This window comes from Dendrobates tinctorius, unplaced genomic scaffold (assembly GCF_039654945.1).
Source record: "Dendrobates tinctorius isolate UK_male_01 unplaced genomic scaffold, ASM3965494v1 ptg000065l, whole genome shotgun sequence".
In the NCBI taxonomy this organism is placed as follows: Eukaryota; Metazoa; Chordata; class Amphibia; order Anura; family Dendrobatidae; genus Dendrobates; species Dendrobates tinctorius.
This window is the reverse complement of record NW_027361733.1, coordinates 33,174,857-33,198,119: the sequence shown is the minus strand read 5'-3', so window position 1 is coordinate 33,198,119 and position 23,263 is coordinate 33,174,857. Positions and strand designations below refer to the sequence as shown.

General features: G+C 46.2%; 2 protein-coding genes across 4 annotated transcripts in view; both read left to right on the top strand.

Moving 5' to 3' along the window:
* Window positions 1–3,196, top strand: part of LOC141094896 (uncharacterized) — a 34,870-nt gene extending 31,674 nt beyond the window's left edge. For both annotated transcript variants that reach the window (XM_073580927.1, XM_073580928.1), the window contains 2 exons: window positions 102–250; window positions 1,272–3,196. In XM_073580927.1, coding sequence (XP_073437028.1) covers window positions 102–250; window positions 1,272–2,868 — 1,746 coding nt within the window. In that variant the 3' untranslated portion in view covers window positions 2,869–3,196. The remainder of the gene's footprint in view (window positions 1–101; window positions 251–1,271) is intronic.
* Window positions 3,197–13,974: 10,778 nt separating this feature from the next.
* Window positions 13,975–21,992, top strand: OGFR (opioid growth factor receptor). 2 transcript variants are annotated; one of them, XM_073580925.1, is made up of 7 exons: window positions 13,975–14,175; window positions 15,336–15,428; window positions 15,706–15,772; window positions 17,354–17,432; window positions 18,907–18,973; window positions 19,066–19,214; window positions 20,182–21,992. In XM_073580925.1, the coding sequence occupies exons 1-7, from the start codon at window positions 13,990–13,992 to the stop codon at window positions 21,281–21,283; spliced, it is 1,743 nt and encodes a 580-aa protein (XP_073437026.1). In that variant the 5' UTR covers window positions 13,975–13,989; the 3' UTR covers window positions 21,284–21,992. The 2 variants fall into 2 exon arrangements, with proteins under 2 accessions (XP_073437026.1, XP_073437027.1); XM_073580926.1 differs by having other exon boundaries at window positions 14,026–14,279.
* Window positions 21,993–23,263: the final 1,271 nt, after the last annotated feature.

Sequence of the window (23,263 nt, the reverse complement as noted above, 5' to 3'; positions counted from 1 at the left end):
GCTTTTACATTGTACGGACTGTTTGTAATATACGAAGCAGGTTTCTAATGAATGTACGGACAGTGTATATCTTGTACTGACCATATATACATAATCTTTAGAGGATGAGGGCAGATGAAGGCGTCATGTGGAGGCTCCTCCAGTCTTACAAGATGATGCTGGAGTTTTATGGCATTCAACTGCTGAACGAGAAAACCGGAGAAGTGTCCCGGGCCACGAACTGGGAGGAGAGATATCACAATCTAAACCGGTGAGACTGAGATTGGAGAAAGTCTCACCCAGCTTTCCCAGTCACCTGAATGACAACATAGACAGATGTAATAAGATGGCCTTACTGTCACTCAGTTTCCCAGACGTGTGGCTGCAATGAGGCCATATTTGTTGCCTTATAGCCTTAGTTTATGTCTATGATAAAGCTGGGTAACAACGAAATCATGTTATATGTCTGTGTACCCTGGTATGGCTGGGAAAGCTGGATGACAACCAATATAGCAGCCCTTAAAGCTTGCATAAGTTGTCAGCCTAGACTTCTGAATCAGTCTAGCTCTGACAAATGGCAGATTTACCTGTAAGGCGACGTACAAATCTCCATTTTTCTAAACCGTTTGAAGAAATAACAGGTTCAGTTCCAGGACAGGTTCATGTCAATTAAGTTTATGGGAAACGGATCATAACATACGATCATCGATTTAACATGCATGCCCTGGAGTCTGTAGATGTACAGCGACACCCAGAACTGTCCAAAATGGATACAAAAGTTTTACATTTTTAACATCAGCAAATTTTGGTTTTCCATAACGTTTTGCTGACATACCCGGATGAGGGTTCGATTTTTGCTTGATGAGTTGTAGTTGTGAATAACATCACTGCTGGTTTAAGTGGTTACCCAACGGCGTTTAGAGGCAGAAGTTGGAAGCAGGTGCCAGCTGTATAACACAGCCTGCATATACACTGGGTGGAACGGGCATCGCTCCTGATACCGCTCCATGCACCTACATCCTCCCCATTATGTACTATTACACCCTGGGCAAGAAGTGTAAGTTAAAAAGGATCTATCAAATTAATTAGTTTAAAAAATGGAAACTTTGGTTTTCATCCATTTTTTTTTTCCAGCTTTATATTCAACTGGATCTGTTATAAGCAGCAACATAACCCCACGACTGTCTAAAAAGGTGCATTTACCATGCAGGGTTCCCAGAAAGTCCAAGGTCCCAGCTTTTCTAAACCCTAAAACTATAGTATTTTAACCTTTTCCATTTCCTTTTACACAGTCGCAGCCACAACAACCTGCGGATCACCCGGATCCTGAAGTGTTTGGGGGAGATGGGTTACGATCACCTCCAGGCCCCTCTGGTCCAGTTTTTCCTGGAGGAGACCTTGTGTGACAAGCAGCTATCAAACGTAAAAAGAAGTGTCCTGGATTATTTCATGTTCACGGTGAAGGACAAGCAGCAGCGCAGGAGGCTGGTGCACTTTGCCTGGGAGAACTACAAATCCCAGGGACCATTTATCTGGGGGCCAGTGGAGATACTCCAAAATCTCACAGCTAAGAAAGAGAAGGAAAATGATGTAACTAGAGAAGAAATGAAGAGGAGAGAGGAGCTCAGGAACTCAGGAACTGAGCAGCTGATAACAGAATACAGTAGCTCAGAAAATGAGCAACAGACCACAGAGGACAGTAGCTCAGAAAGTAAGCGGCTGATAACAGAGGACAGTAGCTCAGAAAGTAAGCGGCTGATAACAGAGGACAGTAGCTCAGAAAGTAAGCGGCTGATAACAGAGGACAGTAGCTCAGAAAGTAAGCGGCTGATAACAGAGGACAGTAGCTCAGAAAGTAGGCGGCTGATAACAGAGGACAGTAGCTCAGAAAGTAGGCGGCTGATAACAGAGGACAGTAGCTCAGAAAGTAAGCGGCTGATAACAGAGGACAGTAGCTCAGAAAGTAAGCGGCTGATAACAGAGGACAGTAGCTCACAGAACAATAGCTTGGAAAATGACAAGATAACAGTGGGCAATAGTTCAGGAAAAGACCAGCTGATAACACAGGACAATAGCTCAGAGAATGAACTGCTGATTCCAGAGGATGACAGGCTGGCAAATAAGATACCAGAGAGCAGTAACTCAGGAAATGAGGTGCTGGTAATAGAGGACAATAGCTTAAGCCATGAGAAGGGGATAACAGTGCTCCATAGCTCAGGGTATGAGCAGATGATAGCAGAGAACAATAGTTCAGAAAAAGAACCGCTGGTAAAAGAGGAGAGTAGTTCCAGAAACGAGCAGGTGATAACAGAGAGCAATAGATCAGGAAATGAGAATTCAATAACGGGCAATGGCTCAGGGAATGGGCAGCTGATAAAAAAGGACAATAGCTCAGGGAGTGAGCAGCTGATAACAGTGGACAATAGCTTTAATACTGAGATGCCTATAAAAAACGACAATAGTTTGACAAATGAGAAGCCGAAAACAGAGGACAATAGCTTAAGGAGCGAGAGACCAATAACAGAGGCCAATAGTATGAGGCGTGAGCAGGTAATAACAGAGGACAATAACTCGGCGAAGGCTACAGAGCGCACTAGCCTCATAAACCATAAAGAGACGCTAGATGGAGCTAAAAAGCTATTAGCACAGGGCACTAGAGAGGAGAATGAGGGGCTGACAACAGCGGAAACTAGCGATGTCAATAAAAACATGACCACACTGACCACAAAACATGGGGCACATCAGGTTGAAGGCACCAAAAATGAGGAGAAGGAAACGTTGATGTCGCATCAAGATGACAGAAGTGGGAATAAGAGCTTTTGGGATTATTTTTTTTCTTGTGGTGGCTTATGCTGGGTTACATGTTATAAGTCCTCCAAATCTCCTTAAAGGGACTGTTGATGTTGAAGATCCCCCCCACTATTTACTCATAGACGCAATCAGCACCTAGGTATAAATGTAATCTCGGGGCAATTTCTCCCACTACTGCCCCCTGACTGCCTTTCTATATGGTGAATACGGCGGCTATGGGAGGTGACTACTGCCCTGAGCGTACAGAAGTGGTTGTCACATTTCTGTACATCCCCCTAGTGGAGAAGAAGAATACTACTAGTCTCAGACTCCAGATTCCAGTCGCTTTGATGACTTGAAATTTTTCATCTCAGCAGTCGTCGTCTTGTCGATTATACAGTAGATTACTAATAAAGCTTTGACATTACCTTTACTAGTCATTTAATTGATTCTTAAAAGAAATCTAGACACATCAGTACAGGGCCACAGACGCCCCCCCAGCCTCGCACGCACCTACCCTCTGTATATTTATGTGCAGCCGTGCCCTGAAAAACTGGGCGACTGTGTGGCTATAAAGGTCTCATATAAGGCACATATCAGCATCTACAGTCGGGAAAATAAGTATTTGATCCCGTGCTGATTTTGTAAGTTTGCCCACTGACAAAGACATGAACAGTCTATAATTTTAAGGGTCAGTTAATTTTAACATTGAGAGATAGAATATCAAAAATAAAATCCAGAAAATCACATTGTATAAATGATATAAATTTATTTGCATTTTGCAGTGAGAAATAAATATTTGATCCCTCTGGCAAACAAGACTTAATACTTGGTGGCAAAACCCTTGTTGGGAAGCACAGCAGTCAGACGGTTTTTGTAGTTGATGAGGAGGAATTTTGGTCCACTCCTCTTTGCAGATCATCTTTAAATCATTAAGATTTTGAGACTGTCGCTTGGTAACTCGGAGCTTCATCTCCCTCCATAAGTTTCCTATGGGATTAAGGTCTGGAGACTGGCTAGGCCAGTATGGCCAGAGCTGTATGTAAAAGCTCATATTAAAATTGCATTGCATACGGATGCCATACAGAGAACATTTGTGCGATTCTTGGCCGCATAGTAGTACATGGAGCCTCACACTCCGCTCCCAAGTGCCGGCGGCAGTGCCGGGTATTAGCATGTGAGACTCGGCCGTATTCCTCACATGTGTGATCCCGGCCTTAGAGTAAGTGGTGGCTATGCGGAGTGGGCGGAGCTCTACACTCAGCTTTATATATATATATATACATATATATATATATATATATATATATATATATTCATTATAATTTGTTATAACTAACTGTAGTTAGTTACTATGTCCAGGCAGAGCCGGGCTCTTCAGCTAGTGAAATATAAATACATATATATGTCTGTGTGTCTCTGACGTGTGTATATATATACATATTGTGGGGATGTGGCTCGCTTAGGTGCAGCGGGAGACAAATATGAGACAGGTTCTTCAACAGTGCTTGCGGTTTATTCACGGCATAAACGCACAAGGCAACGTAACACCAAACAAATAGCCTTTTAGCTCAGGCAAAATAACACAAAATGTCCGTAGTTGTAGACTCAGAGCAGGAGTCTCGGCACACATGGGAGGCTTAGTCCTCCCCACACACAACTCCCTGGTTCAGGAGCAGGCCACATTATAAGGCTGTAGCCACACCCACAAACTCAGCAGCTGACTGGTCACCTGACTGTGACCTCACCACAGGTCCTTCAAACAACCACAATAATAATATCTGGTACGCTTTACTTATGCCTTACATTATAGAGACAAGCCATTTATGAGGCACATATCTCCCATCAATTACACGACCCTTAGCCCTGCCACATACCTCCCCCCTCTGCCTAAAGCCGTGGGGCTTGGCACTTTCACCTACCAGGCAAGGGATTCTGGAGAGGGCATCGGCATTCCCATGTAGCTTCCCGGCCCTATGCTCTACATGGAAGCTGAAGTCTTGTAGGGCTAAGAACCAGCGGGTGACCCTAGCATTCTTGCCCTTTGTTTCCCTCATCCACCTGAGTGGGGCATGGTCGGATATTAATCTAAACTTCCGTCCCACCAGGTAGTACCGTAATGTGTCCACTGCCCATTTTATGGCCAAACACTCCTTCTCTACAACTGAGTAATTTCTCTCACAAGGAGTCAACTTCCTACTCAAGTAGAGAACAGGATGCTCCTCCCCACGTATCTCTTGGGAGAGGACTGCTCCTATCCCGACATCTGAGGCATCTGTCTGGAGGACAAATTCACGTTTAAAGTCTGGGGCCACCAAAACGGGTTGCTTGCAAAGAGCTCCCTTCATTTCTTGGAAGGCTGACTCTGCTTCTTCCGACCAGCTGACCATCACTGACTTCGTCCCCTTAAGCAGATCAGTTAGAGGTGCAGCCATTGTGGCGAAGTTTGGGATGAACCTCCTGTAATATCCCACAATCCCCAGGAAAGCTTTAACTTGCTTCTTTGACAGAGGTCTCGGCCATGTCTGAATTGCTTCCACTTTATTGATTTGGGGTTTGATCTCGCCACGCCCCACTACATATCCGAGGTACTTGGCTTCTTCTCTCCCCAAGGCACACTTCTTCGGGTTTATTGTAAACCCCGCCTCTCTTAGAGCATCAAACACTGCTTGGACCTTCTCCAGGTGAGTCTCCCAGTCCGGGGTAAAGATGACGATATCATCTAGATATGCGGCAGCATATAGCTTATGAGGCGCAAGGATTCTATCCATCGCCCTCTGGAAGGTTGCTGGAGCTCCCTGTAGGCCAAACGGCATCCGGACATACTGGAAGCACCCGTCTGGTGTGGAGAATGCCGTCTTCTCCTTGGCTTCCTGTGCCATGGGAATCTGCCAATATCCCTTTGTCAGATCCAAAGTGGTTATGTATCTGGCCGGTCCAAGCCTCTCGATGAGCTCATCAACGCGTGGCATGGGATAAGCGTCGAACTTGGAGGCCTCATTCAGCTTTCGGTAATCGTTGCAGAACCTCCATTCACCATCAGGTTTTGGGACCAGGACAATCGGGCTCGACCAGCCGCTCTTGGATTCCTCAATGACCCCGAGCTTCAACATACGCTGCACCTCCTTGGAGATTACCTCTCGCCGGGCCTCAGGAATACGATAGGGTTTCACGTTCACCCGCACATGTGGCTCGGTCAGAATTTCGTGCTCCACCACCTTCGTGCTCCCCGGCAACTCTGAGAACAGGTCGCGGTTTTTCTGGAGTAACTCCCGGCACTGCTGTTTCTGGGCCTTCGACAGAGTCTCCGCTATGGTAACGGCTCCAACCTCCCCTTCTAGGTTGCCCAGCAAGCACGGAGTTACCCCTGGCTCTCTATCTTGCCATGGCTTGATAAGGTTAATATGGTAAACCTGGTATGGCTTCCGTCTTCCGGGTTGGTGGATCTTGTAGTTTACGTCTCCCAGCTTCTCCACCACCTCATATGGCCCTTGCCACTTGGCCAAGAACTTACTTTCCACCGTCGGGATTAGCACGAGGACTCGGTCTCCCGGATTGAACTGCCTCACTCTGGCTGACCGGTTGTAGACCCTGGCCTGAGCCTCTTGTGCCTGGCGGAGATGTTCTTTAACAATGGGCATCACCTTCGCAACCCTCTGCTGCATCAGTGCCACATGCTCAATGACGCTTCTGTGGGGCGTGACTTCGGCTTCCCAGGTTTCCTTGGCTATATCTAGGAGACCTCGTGGATGCCGGCCGTACAGAAGCTCGAAGGGGGAGAACCCCGTGGAGGCCTGGGGAACTTCACGGATAGAAAACAGTAAATACGGTAGGAGACAATCCCAGTCTCTACCATCTTCCTCTATGACTTTTCTCAGCATGCTCTTCAGTGTCTTGTTAAACCTCTCAACAAGGCCATCTGACTGCGGATGGTACACTGAAGTCCTTAACTGGGAAATTTGCAAGACTCTGCACAATTCTCTCATCACTTTGCTCATAAAAGGTGTCCCCTGGTCGGTCAGGATCTCCTTCGGCAAACCCGTCCGGGAAAACACATGGACCAGCTCACGGGCTATACTCTTCGCGGAGGAGTTTCTCAGGGGAATGGCCTCAGGATAGCGTGTGGCATAGTCCAGGATGACTAATATATACTGATGCCCCCGAGCTGATTTAACTAAGGGACCGACCAAGTCCATGGCAATTCTCTCAAATGGCACCTCAATAATGGGCAGTGGCACAAGAGGGTTCCGAAAATGAGATGTGGGGGCAGTTAACTGACATGTCGGGCAGGACCTGCAATAGTTTACTATTTCCCGTGACACCCAGGCCAATAGAACCTCTGTACAACCCGTTCCTGGGTTTTTTCCACCCCCAGGTGTCCCCCCAAGATGTGTGAATGGGCCATGTCCAACACTTTTCGTCTATAGGGGCCTGGTACTATTAACTGCTCTGACACCTCCTCCCTTATTTTCGAGACCCGGTACAACAATTCCCCACTCAACATAAAATGGGGAAACCTTGTGTCTGCTCCTGGCTCTTGTGCAACCCCATTAATGACGGTGACATTGTTAAAGGCTTCCCTTAGTGTGGGGTCCCTATGTTGGGCAGTCCCAAAATTCTCCCCGGCCACCCCTAACTCCGGGATGTCAGGTACAGGGGACCCTTCCTCTTCATCCCCAACAAGGACACATAAAGGAAAGTCGTCTGCCTCTGGTGGTGGCGATACCTCAGTGGGTTGGATTGGTTCCCTGCTCTTGCTAGCACACTCAGAACCCCTCCCCCACAGATCCCAAAACAGACAGAAATCCCGGCCAATAATTATGGGATGCAACAAGTCTCGAACAACACCAACTTCATGCGACTCGGTGCCATGCGCCGTTTCAATCTTCACCCTAGCCATAGGGTAGTCCTTTGCATCGCCATGTATGCACCGAACACCAATCTTTTTACCCGGGAGTATGTTTAGAGGAAAACTGGCCCTCACAAGGGTCACCAAGCTCCCGGAGTCCAGAAGCGCCATTGCTGCTCGACCGTTCACCTTCACGGGACACGCTTGTGGCCCCTTGTTAGGTAGCGAGTTCACACTGCAAGCTGGATATGCGTAGTATGAACTACGGCGTCCCATGCTGCAGTCCATCTGCTCGGTGGTCTGGGGACAACGGGCCGCTATATGTCCTGGCTCATGACATTTCCAGCAAATAACACCCGAGAGGACCTTGGGCACCGCCTCCCCCACCCCTTTTGACCTTGGACGCACCACGCCTTTTTGTGACTCCGCCCCCTGCTGGGACCCCCAATACGGAATGGGCTGCTTCCCCAGGGAACCTTCCATCCCCTGGTATCTCTCGACCAGCCCAACCAGTTCATCAGCATTTTGGGGATCACCCTGGGCAACCCAAGTCTGTAGAGGTCTCGGCAGAGAATGCACAAACCGATCCATCACAACTCGCTCTACCATCTGTGCCGGGGAAGCCGACTCTGGCTGCAGCCATTTCTGGACCAGGTGCAACAGGTCAAACATTTGGGAGCGCGGGGGTTTGTCCCGGTGATAGGCCCAACGATGCACTCTCTGTGCCCTGGTAGTCATTGTTACCCCCAAGCGGGCGAGAATTTCCGCTTTTAATTTGGGATACTCTCTGGCATCTTGTACCGTCAGGTCAAAGTACGCCTTCTGGGGCTCCCCCGTTAGGTATGGGGCCAGTACCTCCGCCCACCGCTCTGGCTGAAGTTTTTCCCTCTCAGCCACCCTTTCAAACACCGTCAGGAAGGCCTCAACATCATCCTCAGGGGTCATTTTCTGTAATGCGCGTCTTACCACCTTCTCGGCGTCGGTGGCATCAGCCCGACCTGGGGTTGGGGCGCTCGTCCTGCCCTCCTGGATGGCGGTTGCCAGAAGCTGCATCTGCTGCCGTTGTTCCTGCTGGCTCTGCTGGAACTGCTGCCGCTGCTCCTGCTGGCCTTGCTGGATCTGCTGTAACAACAGCTTGTTGGTTTCCTGCTGCAGTGCCTGGGACTGGACCAGGTGTTTCAGCAGGTCCTCCATGATTCCCGGCAGTACTTGTTGCCCCGCTGCAAACTTCACCCAGGACATGCAGCAACTGTCTCAAGTCTCTGCTGGGACCGCTGCCCGCACGTGTACCACCAATTGTGGGGATGTGGCTCGCTTAGGTGCAGCGGGAGACAAATGTGAGACAGGTTCTTCAACAGTGCTTGCGGTTTATTCACGGCATAAACGCACAAGGCAACGTAACACCAAACAAATAGCCTTTTAGCTCAGGCAAAATAACACAAAATGTCCGTAGTTGTAGACTCAGAGCAGGAGTCTCGGCACACATGGGAGGCTTAGTCCTCCCCACACACAACTCCCTGGTTCAGGAGCAGGCCACATTATAAGGCTGTAGCCACACCCACAAACTCAGCAGCTGACTGGTCACCTGACTGTGACCTCACCACAGGTCCTTCAAACAACCACAATAATAATATCTGGTACGCTTTACTTATGCCTTACATTATAGAGACAAGCCATTTATGAGGCACATATCTCCCATCAATTACACGACCCTTAGCCCTGCCACAATATATATACCCAGCTCTCCTGCTGTCTGTCTATGAAGTGCACATAGTACATCACCCAGCTTTGCACATAGACTTGCCTCTGCACCTAGCATTCACATGGTATGCCTTTCAGCTAACCCCAGCTTACCCCAGTGTTATTTATGACCATGTTTACTCTGGATTGATCATATGCATCTGGTCCACTCTTAATTGTCTGACCAAGATGAGCAGAGACCACTCCTCTCTGCTTCACACCTGACTGCACTTAGTTGTACATATATTGCATAGCTCAAGTCTGCATAGACTTCAGTCTGCAGTGTGATTCCTATAAGTGTGTCCTAGAAGTGTGAAGATAAATTTTAGAATTAAAACCAGAATTGGAACTGAAGGGAACTGTACACAGTCACTGTAAACAATGTTTCTGTTTGTTTTCACTTTCACCCCTATAATCCTTCACTTTCTGCTAATTCCCCTAATCCCTACTCCTAGTAAGGAACTGTTCATCTCTTCTTCAATCCTCCCCATCCACCTCACCTCCTCCTCAAAACTGTTCCTTAACATACAATCCTCTGTCTCCAAACACAGACAGCCCCCTCATGCCCTCTCCTGCTCCCACCTGCTAACACTTTCTCTGCTCCTTCTCACTGCTGGTGATATCTCTCCAAATCCTGGTCCTCCTCACCACATTCCCACAGTCATTTCTACCTCCCATCCACACTCTATCACAACCTTCCGTAACCACTCCAACCTTAGACCCATTCACCCAGCCCCCGCTTCCCTAGTCCCACTAACAGGAGCTCTGTGGAACGCTCGCTCTGTCTGCAACAAGCTTTCCTACATCCATGATCTTTTTGTTACTACCAAACTTTCCTTCCTCGCCATCACCGAAACCTGGCTCACCCCTTCTGACACAGCCTCTCCTGCTGCACTTTCATATGGTGGCTTCCAACTTTCTCACATCCCCGCCCCAGCAGCAAACATGGCGGAGGAGTTGGTTTTCTCCTGTCAGATAACTGCTCCTTCACCCCAATCCCACTGCCACCCTCTGTTACCCTCCCTTCCTTTGAGGTGCACTCTGTGCGCATCTACTCCCCCTCCAACCTCCAACTGGCTGTCATCTACCGCCCCCCAGGGCCAGCCACCACCTTCTTTGACCACTTCACCACCTGGCTACTACATTTCCTTTCGCGGACATCCCTACTATCATCATGGGCGACTTCAACATCCCCATTGACACTTCCATCTCAGCTTCCACTAAACTTCTATCTCTCACTTCCTCCTTTGGCCTCACTCAATGGTCTTCTACAGCCACCCACAAAGATGGCCACACACTGGACCTCATCTTCACCCGCCTCTGCTCCCTATCTAAACTAGCTCACCTCTTCCTCTCTCTGACCACAACCTTCTCACATTCTCTTCCCTCTCCACTCCATGTCTACAATCCCCACCCCACAAACTTTCACACCCTCGCAGAAATCTTAAACACCTTGACCTACACTCATTCTCTGAGTCCCTTCTCCCTCTCACAGATATAAGTTCCTTACACAATGCGGATGACGCTGCTGCTCTATATAACACCACAATAGCTGTAGCTTTGGAATCTGCTGCCCCACTTACACATACCAAAGCTCGCAAAATCAACAGACAGCCCTGGCACACCAGCCTGACCAAAGAACTGAGGCGAGCTTCCAGGGCTGCTGAGCGCAGATGGAAAAGATCCCACTACAACGAACACTTCATCTCATTCAAACAGTCCCTCACTACTTTCAAGACCACACTCGCCACAGCTAAACAAACCTACTTCTCATCTCTCATATCCTCCCTGTCTCACAACCCTAAACAGTTATTCAACACCTTCAATTCTCTCCTCCGTCCCCCAGCACCTCCTCCCTCCCCACTCATCTCAGCTGAAGACTTTGCCTCATTTTTCAAGCAGAAGATTGATAACATCAGAGACAGTTTTGGTCAACAACCCCCAGAGCCCCTCCTCCCGACTTCCCAGCCCTCCACCTCCAAAACCAACTTCTCCACCATTACAGAAGGTCGACTCTCCACTCTACTCACAAGATCACATCTCACCACCTGTGCACTTGACCCGATCCCATCCCACTTCATCCCAAACCTCACCACAGTCTTCATCCCAACCCTAACCCATCTCTTCAACCTATCACTAACAACTGGTGTTTTCCCCTCAAGCTTTAAACATGCCTCCATCACACCTATCCTCAAAAAGCCCTCTCTTGACCCATCCTCTGTATCTAGCTATCGCCCTATATCACTTCTCCCCTATGCCTCCAAGCTACTGGAACAACACATCTACCTTGAACTGTCCTCCCATCTCTCTTCTTGCTCCCTCTTCGACCGCTTACAATCTGGCTTCCGGTCACACCACTCCACTGAAACTGCCCTTACTAAGGTCACCAATGACCTCTTAACCACCAAGAGCAAGCGACACTACTCTGTCCTCCTCCTCCTGGACCTGTCGGCTGCCTTTGACACAGTGGACCATTCCCTATTATTACAGACCCTCTCATCCCTTGGCATCACAGACTTGGCCCTATCCTGGATCTCATCATACCTAACAGACCGGACATTCAGCGTCTCCCACTCACACACCACCTCCTCACCTCGCCCCCTATCTGTCGGAGTCCCACAAGGTTCAGTCCTAGGACCCCTGCTCTTCTCCATTTACACCTTTGGCCTGGGACAGCTCATAGAATCTCATGGCTTTCAGTATCATCTCTATGCTGATGACACACAGATCTACATCTCTGGACCAGATATCACCTCCCTATTAACCAGAATCCCTCAATGTCTGTCCACTATTTCATCCTTCTTCTCCGCTAGATTTCTGAAACTTAACATGGACAAAACAGAATTCATCATCTTTCCCCCATCTCACGTGACCCCCACAACGAACCTATCCATTACAGTAAATGGCTGCCCACTCTCCCCAGTTCCACAAGCTCGCTGCCTCGGGGTAATCCTTGACGCTGATCTCTCCTTCAAACCACATCCAAGCCCTTTCCACTTCCTGCCGACTTCAACTCAAAAATATTTCACGAATCCGTTCATTCCTCAACCAAAAATCTGCAAAAACCCTAGTCCATGCCCTCATCATCTCTCGCCTTGACTACTGCAACCTCCTGCTCTGTGGTCTCCCCTCGAACACTCTCAAACCCCTCCAATCTATTCTAAACTCTGCTGCCCGACTAATCCACCTGTCCCCCCGCTATTCCCCAGCTTCTCCCCTCTGTCAATCCCTTCACTGGCTCCCCATTGCCCAGAGACTCCAGTACAAAACCCTAACCATGACATACAAAGCCATCCACAACCTGTGTCCTCCATACATCTGTGACCTCGTCTCCCGGTACTTTCCTGCACGCAACCTCCGATCCTCAAAAGATCTCCTTCTCTACTCCCCTCTTATCTCCTCTTCCCACAATCGCATATAAGATTTCTCTCGCGCATCACCCCTGCTCTGGAACTCTCTACCACAACATATCAGACTCTCACCTACCATCGAAACCTTCAAAAAGAGCCTGAAGACCCACCTCTTCCGACAAGCCTATAACCTGCAGTAACCACCGATCGACCAAACCGCTGCACGACCAGCTCTACCCTCGCCTACTGTATTATCACCCATCCCTTGTAGATTGTGAGCCTTCGCGGGCAGGGTCCTCTCTCCTCCTGTACCAGTTATGACTTGTATTGTTTAACATTATTGTACTTGTTTTTATGTATACCCCTCCTCACATGTAAAGTGCCATGGAATAAATGGCGCTATAATAATAAATAATAATAATAACATATATATACCTATTCTATCTATTCTTTTCTGAGCTGTCTGTATGATTTTACTTTACACTGCACATATGAATTGCCGGCTTTTCAAAGGACACCGGTGCGTATAAATCAGACAGAACTCGCATGGTGCGAGTTTTTTTTATCTCATACCCAGTGACTTGCATAGGCGAGTCTTGTCCGAGATACGCAGCATGCTGCAATTTTTTTCTCAGTCCGATTTCAGCTGAGAAAAAATATCACAAATGAGCTGTCACCCACTGAATAACATTGGTCCGAGTGCAATCCGATTTTTTATCGGATTGCACTCGTCCGTATTTCTCGCAAGTGGGTATGAGCCCTAACCTGGAGAATTACGTGCCGGGGTCATCTTTACCCCGCGATGAACATGGTAATCATTTTATGTGGCAGAATAAAGTTTGTTTTTTTATCAAGTCACCGCACTTGGAATTTTTATTCTGTTTTGCAACACATTATGAATAATGTTTAAAAATACAAATCATCTTGTAAAAAAATAAGAGCTATATGACGATGTCCTGATAAAAATAAAAAATGTTCTGTTTTTTAAAACAATAGGATAAAAAAGCGAAAGCGCACAAATTACAAATTATACACTGATGGAATATCCTAGGAACACCCCTTTAAATTTCTAAGAACTCGCCCCACTTTACCATCTTATTGAGCGATCCTTCCTCTGTGCCCCATGGTTACAGCAGGGCTCGGTGACGCCTCTCTGGGGGCCATGAGAATGGATTTTGCCTTATTGATTATACTTTTCAGCATCAGCGTCAATTACAGAATCTAGGTGTTAAACTACAACTCCCATCACCCCCTGCGGGCTACCTGCATGACGCGCGTAATATGAGCCGCCAATGGCCTGACGTCATTGCCCGGCGCCGGGTTTCAGTTTCGTTTCCCAGCTGTCAGGTAGCGGAGGCTCCAGACTTGTGGCCTCCAGAACGTCAGCCGGCACCGTGCTCCCCTGCCTGGTGCTGCCCGGGCCCTGGCTCCGCGGCCCCGCTACCAGCAGCATGTCCCGGGACGGTGGTGAGGACGGGTGGACGTCCGAGTATGACTCTACCTGGGAGGAGGATGGAGAGGAGGTCGGGAGGAAGCAGGAGAGAGCTCGGGAGCGGAGGACACACGGCGGGGTACTGAGCGTGGAGGCTGGTGATGGGGAGGCCTGTAGGGCTGCAGATAAGACCCTTAGGCCTGTATGACTGGAGTTCTGAGCACAGGCAGGGAGGTGGGCAGGGACAGACCACAAGACCCCACAGACAGTGCTTGGAGACCCTGCTGCCGCTTATCTGTGGTTTTCAGGAGACTTTAAAATGCTAAGTTAAAAAATGACTGTCTTTTTTGTACCCATCCAGTGCACCCCTAACTAGGGGGGGGCTAAGGTAGCTCCCAGAGGTGATAGTGGCCGGAGCAATCACCTCTAGTCTGTAGGAGCAGGATCTACTCCCCTGTGATGGCTGCCAGCGCTAGATCTGGTGCAGGATGAGTTCGGTACATACATGATTGGGGTGTGCAGCATGGACGGCGCTTTGACTGACTGCAGTGCAAGGATACTCTCTGATGTGATTATGCCCCTGTGTGATATGGACAGACAGGCTCTGACCTATAGATGGCGCCCTTCTGTGGGTCCTTATAAAGGCCCCAGGCAGGGTGGTCTCAATCTATCAGCCATTGCTGATAGATTGAAGAAATGGACTTTAACCTAGGCATCAAGTAGTAAACTAAAGGGTTAAAAAATCTCCATCCTTCCAACATGGGAAGTGGAAAATTGCAAGTTGCCTGTTTTAACAAGCACTTTAACTTTATCTTTGAGACAGCCCCTTTAATAATTTAAATCAGACCTTGCCTCCCTCCACCCGCCAATGTTATCAAATTAATGAAGGCTTGGTATTGCCTCTTTTCTTCATTCTGCACTGCTGCTCATCCCACTCATGTGAGAGCTTGTGCCAGTGTGGAGTGTTGTAGTGGATCGCGCCCAGACACTTGTGCCCTACAGACAAACTTTAAAATTAGGATTTGGCCATCTTGTACTATTTCATGACTGAGATGTCCGGGAGTGACCTAGAGAAGAAACTTCTTCTTTATAACCTGCTAACATTTCATCGCAGCATCTAATTTACATTTAGGTTTTGGACACGTACTGTATTGTTGCAATGTGTAGCAATCATTGTACTTCCTTTTCCTTATAGTGTAGGCATAATTATTCTCAGCGATGGAGGAACAAGGCGGCCAGAGACATGCAGCGCTACAGACATGGATACAGAGGGGATCAGTCGTGCACGGTAATTCTTTTACTCTATCAAATTCTGCCCACAGCCTGAGGCTGCACTACTGATCACTGGGACCACATGGGAATTCAGCTATTCAGGGGTTAAAATGAAATAGTTGTGTGCCTCTGCAGAAGTATGATGCAAGCCCAGTACTGTCTGTATGTCACAGTAATTCTAATTCGGCATGACTTGTTGGTGAGCTTGTGCTGATATACAGTAGCCACTATGAACAAGCAGAGCTACAGTCTAAAGTATGCATGCAGTTACATCAAATCTCTCTTTCCACCAGAGAGAAAATTCTGAAACAATGTACAATCTGGAGTTCTACCAGAACAAGAGATGTTTTGAGCCAAATGGTGAGACAAATAGGGTTTGTGATGAACGTGATGTTATTGTTTGCCTTTGTTAGAAATCATGAGTGTGTAGCTGGCCCTGCTATAAAGGGGTTTTCCACAGACTTTTATAACACATCTGCTCTATGTCCCCTGAAAATAAGACATCTGTTCTGGAGATGAGGTGTACCTTGTCACTGTTCCTGAAGGCGCAATCTCCTAAAGCCAATAGGTTATACAGAAACAGCCTATGGAAGAGTCAGACGTCTGTATAACTAGGACGGGGATCGCAATGCTCTGACTGCTTCTATGCAGCTGTCACTTTTTGTTTGGTAGAGCCGCCAGTCAGTCCAAGCATTACATTGTGATCCCCATTCGAGTTATACAGTTTTCTGACTCTTCCCTAATCAGCAGTCATCTGTTTTAAAGTGAACCTGTCACCAGGTTTGGCCGATATAAGATGCGTCCATCACCTTTCAGGGCTTGTGTACAGCATTCTATAATGCTGTAGATAAGCCCCCAATCCAACCTGGAAGGACTGTAAAATAAGTTTAATTATACTCACCTGCGGGGCGGTCCAGTCCGATGGGTGTTGTTGGTCTTGGTCCGGCGGCTCCCATCTTCTTACGATCGCCGTCCTTTTGCTTTCTTCTTGTGGATGACTCAATCCTGCATCATCCACACAGTCTCCCCGGCATCACGCTCCTGCGCAGGCATACTTCTCTGCCCTATAGAGGTAAGAGCAAAGTACTGCAGTGCGCAGGTGCCGGAAAAGGTAAAAGAGCCCCGGCACCTGCGAACTGCAGTACTTTGCCTGCACTAGTTACTTGAGAACATTTAAAAGGGCAATTCAGCTCTACTCATTTCCACATCTCTCAGTGAGTAGGGCTGGTGATGTTACGTCTATGGATATGTCGGCATACCTTTGCAAGTGGCAGGTGTCAAGCATCTATCCTATTCTGATAAATAGGACGGGTGTGCAATACCTGCCATTTACTTTCATTAGCTGGCGGATATCTGTAGACATGGCGTGGTTGACTGCACTCACCGACAAGTGGGGAAGTGAGTGAAACAAATTACCATTTTCATTCCTTCTGATATAGGGCAGACTGGTATATCCTTTATTGGGTTGCAGATGTATGGAGAAGGCTCTGGAGCTGAGCCTACACCATACATCGCATGATGTGCCTGCTGTTATGCAGTCTGCTTTTGCCTTTACCAGGAGCAAATGGGGCAAGCTCTGTTTGCTGCTGTTTAACCACTTAAATGTTGCGGTCAGGCTCATTTAAGTAGTGCAGTCTAGGTGGTTTATCTATTCAGGCGCCCATTGCTTCATTAATTCTTCTCCCATACGACGCAACAAGTTTACTGAAGGCTCTCATTGCCATCATCTTGGTACTGATAAAAAAAAATAAAAATATTTGATATTGCTGTGTTTGCAAAAGTTATAGCTCTTGGAAGCAGGGAAGAAAAGTACAACAGTTGATTTGGTGCTAGGAAACGGTTCTCACTTTTGGCATAGGTTTTGGTGCACGATAGATGCAGGGATGTGTTGTGTAACTTGCGTTATATTTGTCACTGACTAGATGATTCTTTCACATGCAGGATTGTACATTGAAGAGTTGCTCAAGGACTGGAAGGATGATTACAACACACTGGAGCGGAACCATTCCTACATCCAGTGGTGAGTGCAGCAGAGCCTCTTCCTGTGCTGCAGAAAACACACATTTTCGAAAGGCTACCATAGGAAAAAAACTTCAGAGATGCAGGGATTGAGTGAAGTCACTCCCATTAAGGACCTACAGCAGGCCAAGCTGTAGATCCGCTGCTGTGGTTTCCAGAGCACATACACTTTGGATTTTTTCCATTATGTATTACACTGTGGGAATATACGCTAAGGCCCCGACTCATCAAAGCTTTTACGCCAGACACTTTTGCTTTAAGAAAATATTTTTCGACTTGGCGTTTTTACACCATTTTTGCCCAGCTCTGGCAAAGTGAGCAGGGAGTTGGTGATACCCCGCCTATCAAATTATTAACGCCGACAACTACCAATGGAAAGAGTCTCTTGTTTCCTGGTGGACTTGTAGTGACTGTTCTGGCCCCTAATCTTAATGACCTTCAAATCTACACTTTAGCCCGTTCTCGGCATTATGTACAGCTCACGTCGGAAGCGGGACTTGCCTCTAATAGTCACTTGCCTCTAGCGATTGTTAACTTAAATGCTGTTGTCAATCTCTGACAGCGGCATTTAACTCTCTCTGGCACAGAGGCGCATCATTTCATGTTCCCTTTGGCGTGCTTGTTACATGATCACGGGTCACCGATGAGTTGATCTGAAAGTCGGGAGTCTATTGAAGACCTCCCTGTTTGTCATTACAGAACTCCTTTGAAACCCTGCCTGTGACCAGGCTTCAAAGGAGTCTGTGATTTCTGCTACATACTAGATGATTGCAGCTTCAGGTCCCCTAAGGGGACTATCAAAAACAATGAAAAATAGAAAAAAAAGTTAAAACAAAAATGTTCAAATCACACCCCTTATCAAATATAAAGATTTTGGAAAATTAAAAAAATACATACATGTGGTTACCACCATGATCAGAAAGCTCTGATCTATCGAAATATAAAAACAACCCAATTGGTGATCACCATAAACGAAAGAAAAAATTCAAGAATGCCAAAACTTTTTTTTTTTTTTTTGCCGCTGTAACAGGTGATTAAAAATGTCACATTTATCTCAAAATGGTATTGATAAACACGTCGTTTCTTCCCGTAAAAAATTAAGCCATCACACAGCTCCATCTAATGAAAAATGAAAACATTACGGGTCTTGGAAAATGGTCCTCTTGGAATTTTTTTCCCGTTTTCCAGTATACTGGGTGGTAAAATGAATGGTGTCACTCAAAAGTAAAATTCGTCCCTCAAAATAACAAGCCCTCGTGTCTATGTGGACAGAAAAAGAAGAGTTATGGCTCTGGGAAGAAGTGGAGGAAAAGTCAGAAACGCAAAAACAAAAAATTGGTCCTGTTGTGAAGGGGTTAATAAAAATCTTTTTACTAGAGTTTCCCTTTAGACCTGTTACCTCCCATAAGCTCTTAGACATAGAGGTGTGACATATCAGGCAGCAAGCTGACATGTAATTATATCTTCTTTTCCAGGTTGTTTCCATTGCGAGAATACGGGATGAACTCGTGCGCCAAACCTCTGACCCAGAGTGAGATTAAGGTAGCAGGAACGTGACACATCACTTATGGAATGGTCTACTGATAACCACTCTGTTATGTGACCTGACTTTGTTATTTTTCTGCTTGTTTTAGTTAATGAAGGAGGATAACGAGGTGAAGACCAGGTTCCTGAAAGCATACAAACTTATGCTTCAGTTTTACGGCATCACACTCTTCAATGAGCAGACGGGAGAATTGCGTCGGGCAGGAAACTGTGAAGAGAGATTTAAGAATTTGAATTGGTAAGTCTTATGGTTCTTTTGTCGTCTTTATTTCTGACAGTAGCATTAAAATTAACTGATTGTCATTGTGCATGTGCATTGGTACCTTTTTGCCCCTCGCATTTCACAATAGTAGTTTTTTCATGGGTTGGGGATCCACAAAGCACAGAGATCGGTGTTTAAGGGGTCGTCCACTACTTTTTCATTGACGGCCAAGCCTTAGGATAGGTCGTCAATATCAGATCTGTTCTGGGTGGCACATCCCCACCATTATGATATTGATGACCTATCCTAAGGCTTGTCCATCTATATAAACTTAACAGTGCCAGCGGCTCCTGAATGTGATCAGTGGTGGAGCAGAACAACACAGCTTCTTCAACTCTCTAGTAGCCATGTTGAGGTACTACACATATGCCCATATTTATTGAATAGGGGCGGATCTGCAATCCCCTGCTGCACCCATTATATGTTTGAAAGCTGTGCTATTTCGCTCTCCAACTGATCACGTCCAGACGCCGCCGGAACTGGGAACCACTAATCGATGGGGGTTCCTGATGTCGCATCCTCACAGATCTGATATTATTGACCTAACCTAAAGATAGGCCATCAATATAAAAGTACTGGACAACCTCTTTAACATAATTTTTGGTTATCAGGGCATATGTAAAGGGAAAGTCTAAAAACAACAGCCCCACTAAGCAGTAGAATATGTCAGTAGGATGTATTGCTTTATAAGCAAACAAACTCCATTCAAAAATCTGGAAATTTTGGCGGCCATATTGGTTGATTTCCAGCTTTCCTCTCTCATGGCGCTGTAATCGGAAATCTTCTCTGTGGTACCCTCAAACACCAAATAACTGCATAGGTAAGACCTACAACCTTGGGCTGTGAAAAGCAGGCAGATTAATGTAAAAAAAAAAAAAAAATTCTCTGAATGGGTAATTGGTGAATCCGCACCTACTAATCTAGGTCTCCATCTTCCTAACAGTCACAGCCACAACAACCTGCGGATCACCCGGATTCTGAAGTGTTTGGGGGAGATGGGCTATGAACGCTTCCAGGCCCCTTTGGTCATGTTTTTCCTGGAGGCAACTTTGTGTAACAACCAGTTACCCAATGTGAAAAGGAGCGTGTTAGAGTATTTCATGTTCGCGGTGAAAGACAAGCAGCAGCGCAGGAAACTGGTGCACTTCGCCTGGGAAAAATACAAACAAAACAATCAACAAGACAGGTTTATCTGGGGTCCCGTGGATAAGCTCAGGCATTATCGCATCCCAGATGAGAATTATGTGAACGTGAGCTCAGGGGGATTTCACAGTGACACAGAAAAGAATCTACATTCAAAGACTTACAAGAACCAGAATATGGGACAAAAGCTTATCAAGGTCCATGAGTCTGGTAGATCCAGAAGTAACGAGGCTTTGGTAAATCAGTGTGACTCCAAGATAAAGAGAGACATCACTGAGTTGATACCTATGAAAGACAAGGGCGGCTTGCCAGACAATGATTCAAACCATAACAAAAAGGCCAGTCCTGATCAAAGCCATCCACTTATCAAGGATCCCAATTCCTTCACGGGTCTAGTAGAAGACCAGATAGAGAAGAATGACGTAAAGAAAGAAGAGAACATTGACTGTGAGGATGCTAAAGTAGACCCGAGTAAGGAGAACATAATCGAGAAAGTGCAGGAGGAAGAGGTCAAAGGGTCTGAGCATGACCAAGTTGGTGGAGTGGAGGTCAATGGACTTTCTAATTGTGTCCAAAACACTGAAAATAAATTTAACCAAGGAGAACATAACCGGAAAAGAAAGATGCCAGACTGTAACCCCATGAACTCTCAAACCGACAGCTTTGCTGCTGCAGACACTACCTTGTCAAGTCACAATATCTGTCCGTGTCAAGCTGAAGGAGCTCAAGTAATCGGAGTAGAAGAAGACGTTAAGAAGCTCAAACTGGATGAAAGACTAGCCAATGATTATGCTAACGGGTTTGATGAAGAGAATATCGACCATGACGTCTTCAATCCCAGAGAGTTGGGTAATATTCCAGCAATGTCAGGCATTAACTGTAATATAAGAGAACATTCCTAGGATCTCCACACAGATGAGTAGTGCGTGGCATCTTCAATAGGTTCTAGAATAGAATGAGTACAGTACAAGGCTGGGTGGTGGCACAGGGGCGGGTAAGTGCCAGGCGGGACTGCCGAAATTACCAACCCTTACGTAGACCATAAATTATCTAGGGTCGTGGAAGATGTTCAGGATCAGCTGTGATGTAATCCATAGTACTGTCCTGTTACCTGATGGAAGTGCTAGGAAAGTCGGGCTTCTGCCTGTCTTCTCTGCAGCCCTAATTGCACAGCCCGGCAGGACATCATGTTTTTTTTTTTTTCCCAATATAATCCATGTTTCTTGACTGAAGAGAGATCAACTTTTATGACCCTCTCGCTCTTTGCTTTTTTTTTCTTACAGAAACAATGTGGAATTGTTTTTTTTCTCTATATCGGTGCTAGTAGGTAATTTTTCAGTCTTTTTCAGTGACTTGCTGATCAATGAAATGTTTAATTTATTGGCAAAAATTTCCAAGAATTCTTTCTAGCAAGATATACAGTACATCTATAGTATTGTGACAGCCGATCGTTTTTGTTTGTTTTGTTTTCTTATGAGAAGCCTTTTAGTTTTGCAAATGTGGATAGTAGGAACTAGAGCATTCTGCATTTCATTTGACAGTGGCCATATTTTTTTTTTCTTCATCTTTTAAAAAACAAAACATATAAATGAAAGTCTCTGATTTGTTTAATGGTTTGACTTATTTAAGGCACACCTAGGTGGAAACCATAATAGAGATTGTTAGCTGTCACTCAGCTTTGCCAATACCAGGAAAAAAATCAGTGGCTTTTATTAAAGTTCTTAAGCAAATTTCTCTTTGATAACCAGAACCATGCAAAACTTTTAAGCAGGTGTAAATAAATAAAAAATGCTGCAAAATGAGAAGTGTTAATGGTTTATTTTAATCCACTGAAAAAAATGCAAAGTGAATGAACAAAAAAGAAATCCTAAATCAAATCAATATCTGGTGCGACCATCCTTTTTGTCTTCAGAACAGCTCGATTCTTCTCGGTACGCGTGTCACTTGTATACCTTTGAAGGATCTCAGCAGGGAGGTGGTTCCAAACATCCTGGAGAACGAACCGCAGATCTTCTGTGAATGTCGCTTGTGCAAATCCTTCTGTCTCCTCATGTAATCCCAGACAGACTGGATAATGGGAGATCAGGGCTCTGCGGGGCCATATCATCACTTCCAGGACTGCTTGCTCTTTACATTGAAGATAGTTCTTATTGACATTGGCTGTATGTTTGTGGTAGTTGTTCTGCTGCAGAATAAATTAGGAACCAATCAGATGCCTTCCTGATGGTATTACATGATGGTTAAATATCTGCCTGTATTTCTTAACATTGAGGACAACTTTGGCCAAATCCCCAACTTAATTTGCTAGAATGCAGCCCCAAACTTGCAAGGAGCCTCCACCATGTTTCACTGTTGCCTGCAGATACTCATTATTGTACCACTCTCCAGTCTTTTGGCTAACAAACTGCCTTCTGTTACATCCAACTATTTCACATCTTGACTCCTCAGTCCAGAGCACCTGCTGCCAGTTTTCTGCACCCCAGTTCCTATGTTTTTGTGCATAGTTCAGTCGCTTGGCCTTGTTTCCATTTCAAAGGTTTAACTTTTAGCAGTAGTTCTTCCAAAAAGACCACTTTTTGACTAGACTTCTCCAAGCAATAGATGGGTGTAGCTGGATCCCACTGGTTGCTAAGCTGATGGTACGGGTAGACATCTTTCAGTTTTGAAGGGAAGTAAGCATTTTGTCTTTCATCTGCTGCACTAAGTTCTCCTGGCAGACCACTGGTCCTCAACATTGCCCATTTTTTGGTGTCATTAATGTTGAGAAATACAGGCAGATACTTATACATCATGCAATACTATCAGGGAAGCTGCAGCTGTTGAAAACAGATGATTACTGGACATGTGAACTGAGATTTAGAATATGATCTCTCAGGTTTTAT

What these genes read in the sequence shown, in the direction of transcription:
- OGFR (XM_073580925.1), top strand. Translation starts at nt 13,990, where the DNA reads ATGAGCCGCCAATGGCCTGACGTCATTGCCCGGCGCCGGGTTTCAGTT. An exon ending in CAGCATGTCCCGGGACGGTG is followed by an intron (nt 14,176 to 15,335) that starts GTGAGGACGGGT and finishes TTTTCCTTATAG; the next exon opens with TGTAGGCATAATTATTCTCA. An exon ending in AACCATTCCTACATCCAGTG is followed by an intron (nt 17,433 to 18,906) that starts GTGAGTGCAGCA and finishes CTTCTTTTCCAG; the next exon opens with GTTGTTTCCATTGCGAGAAT.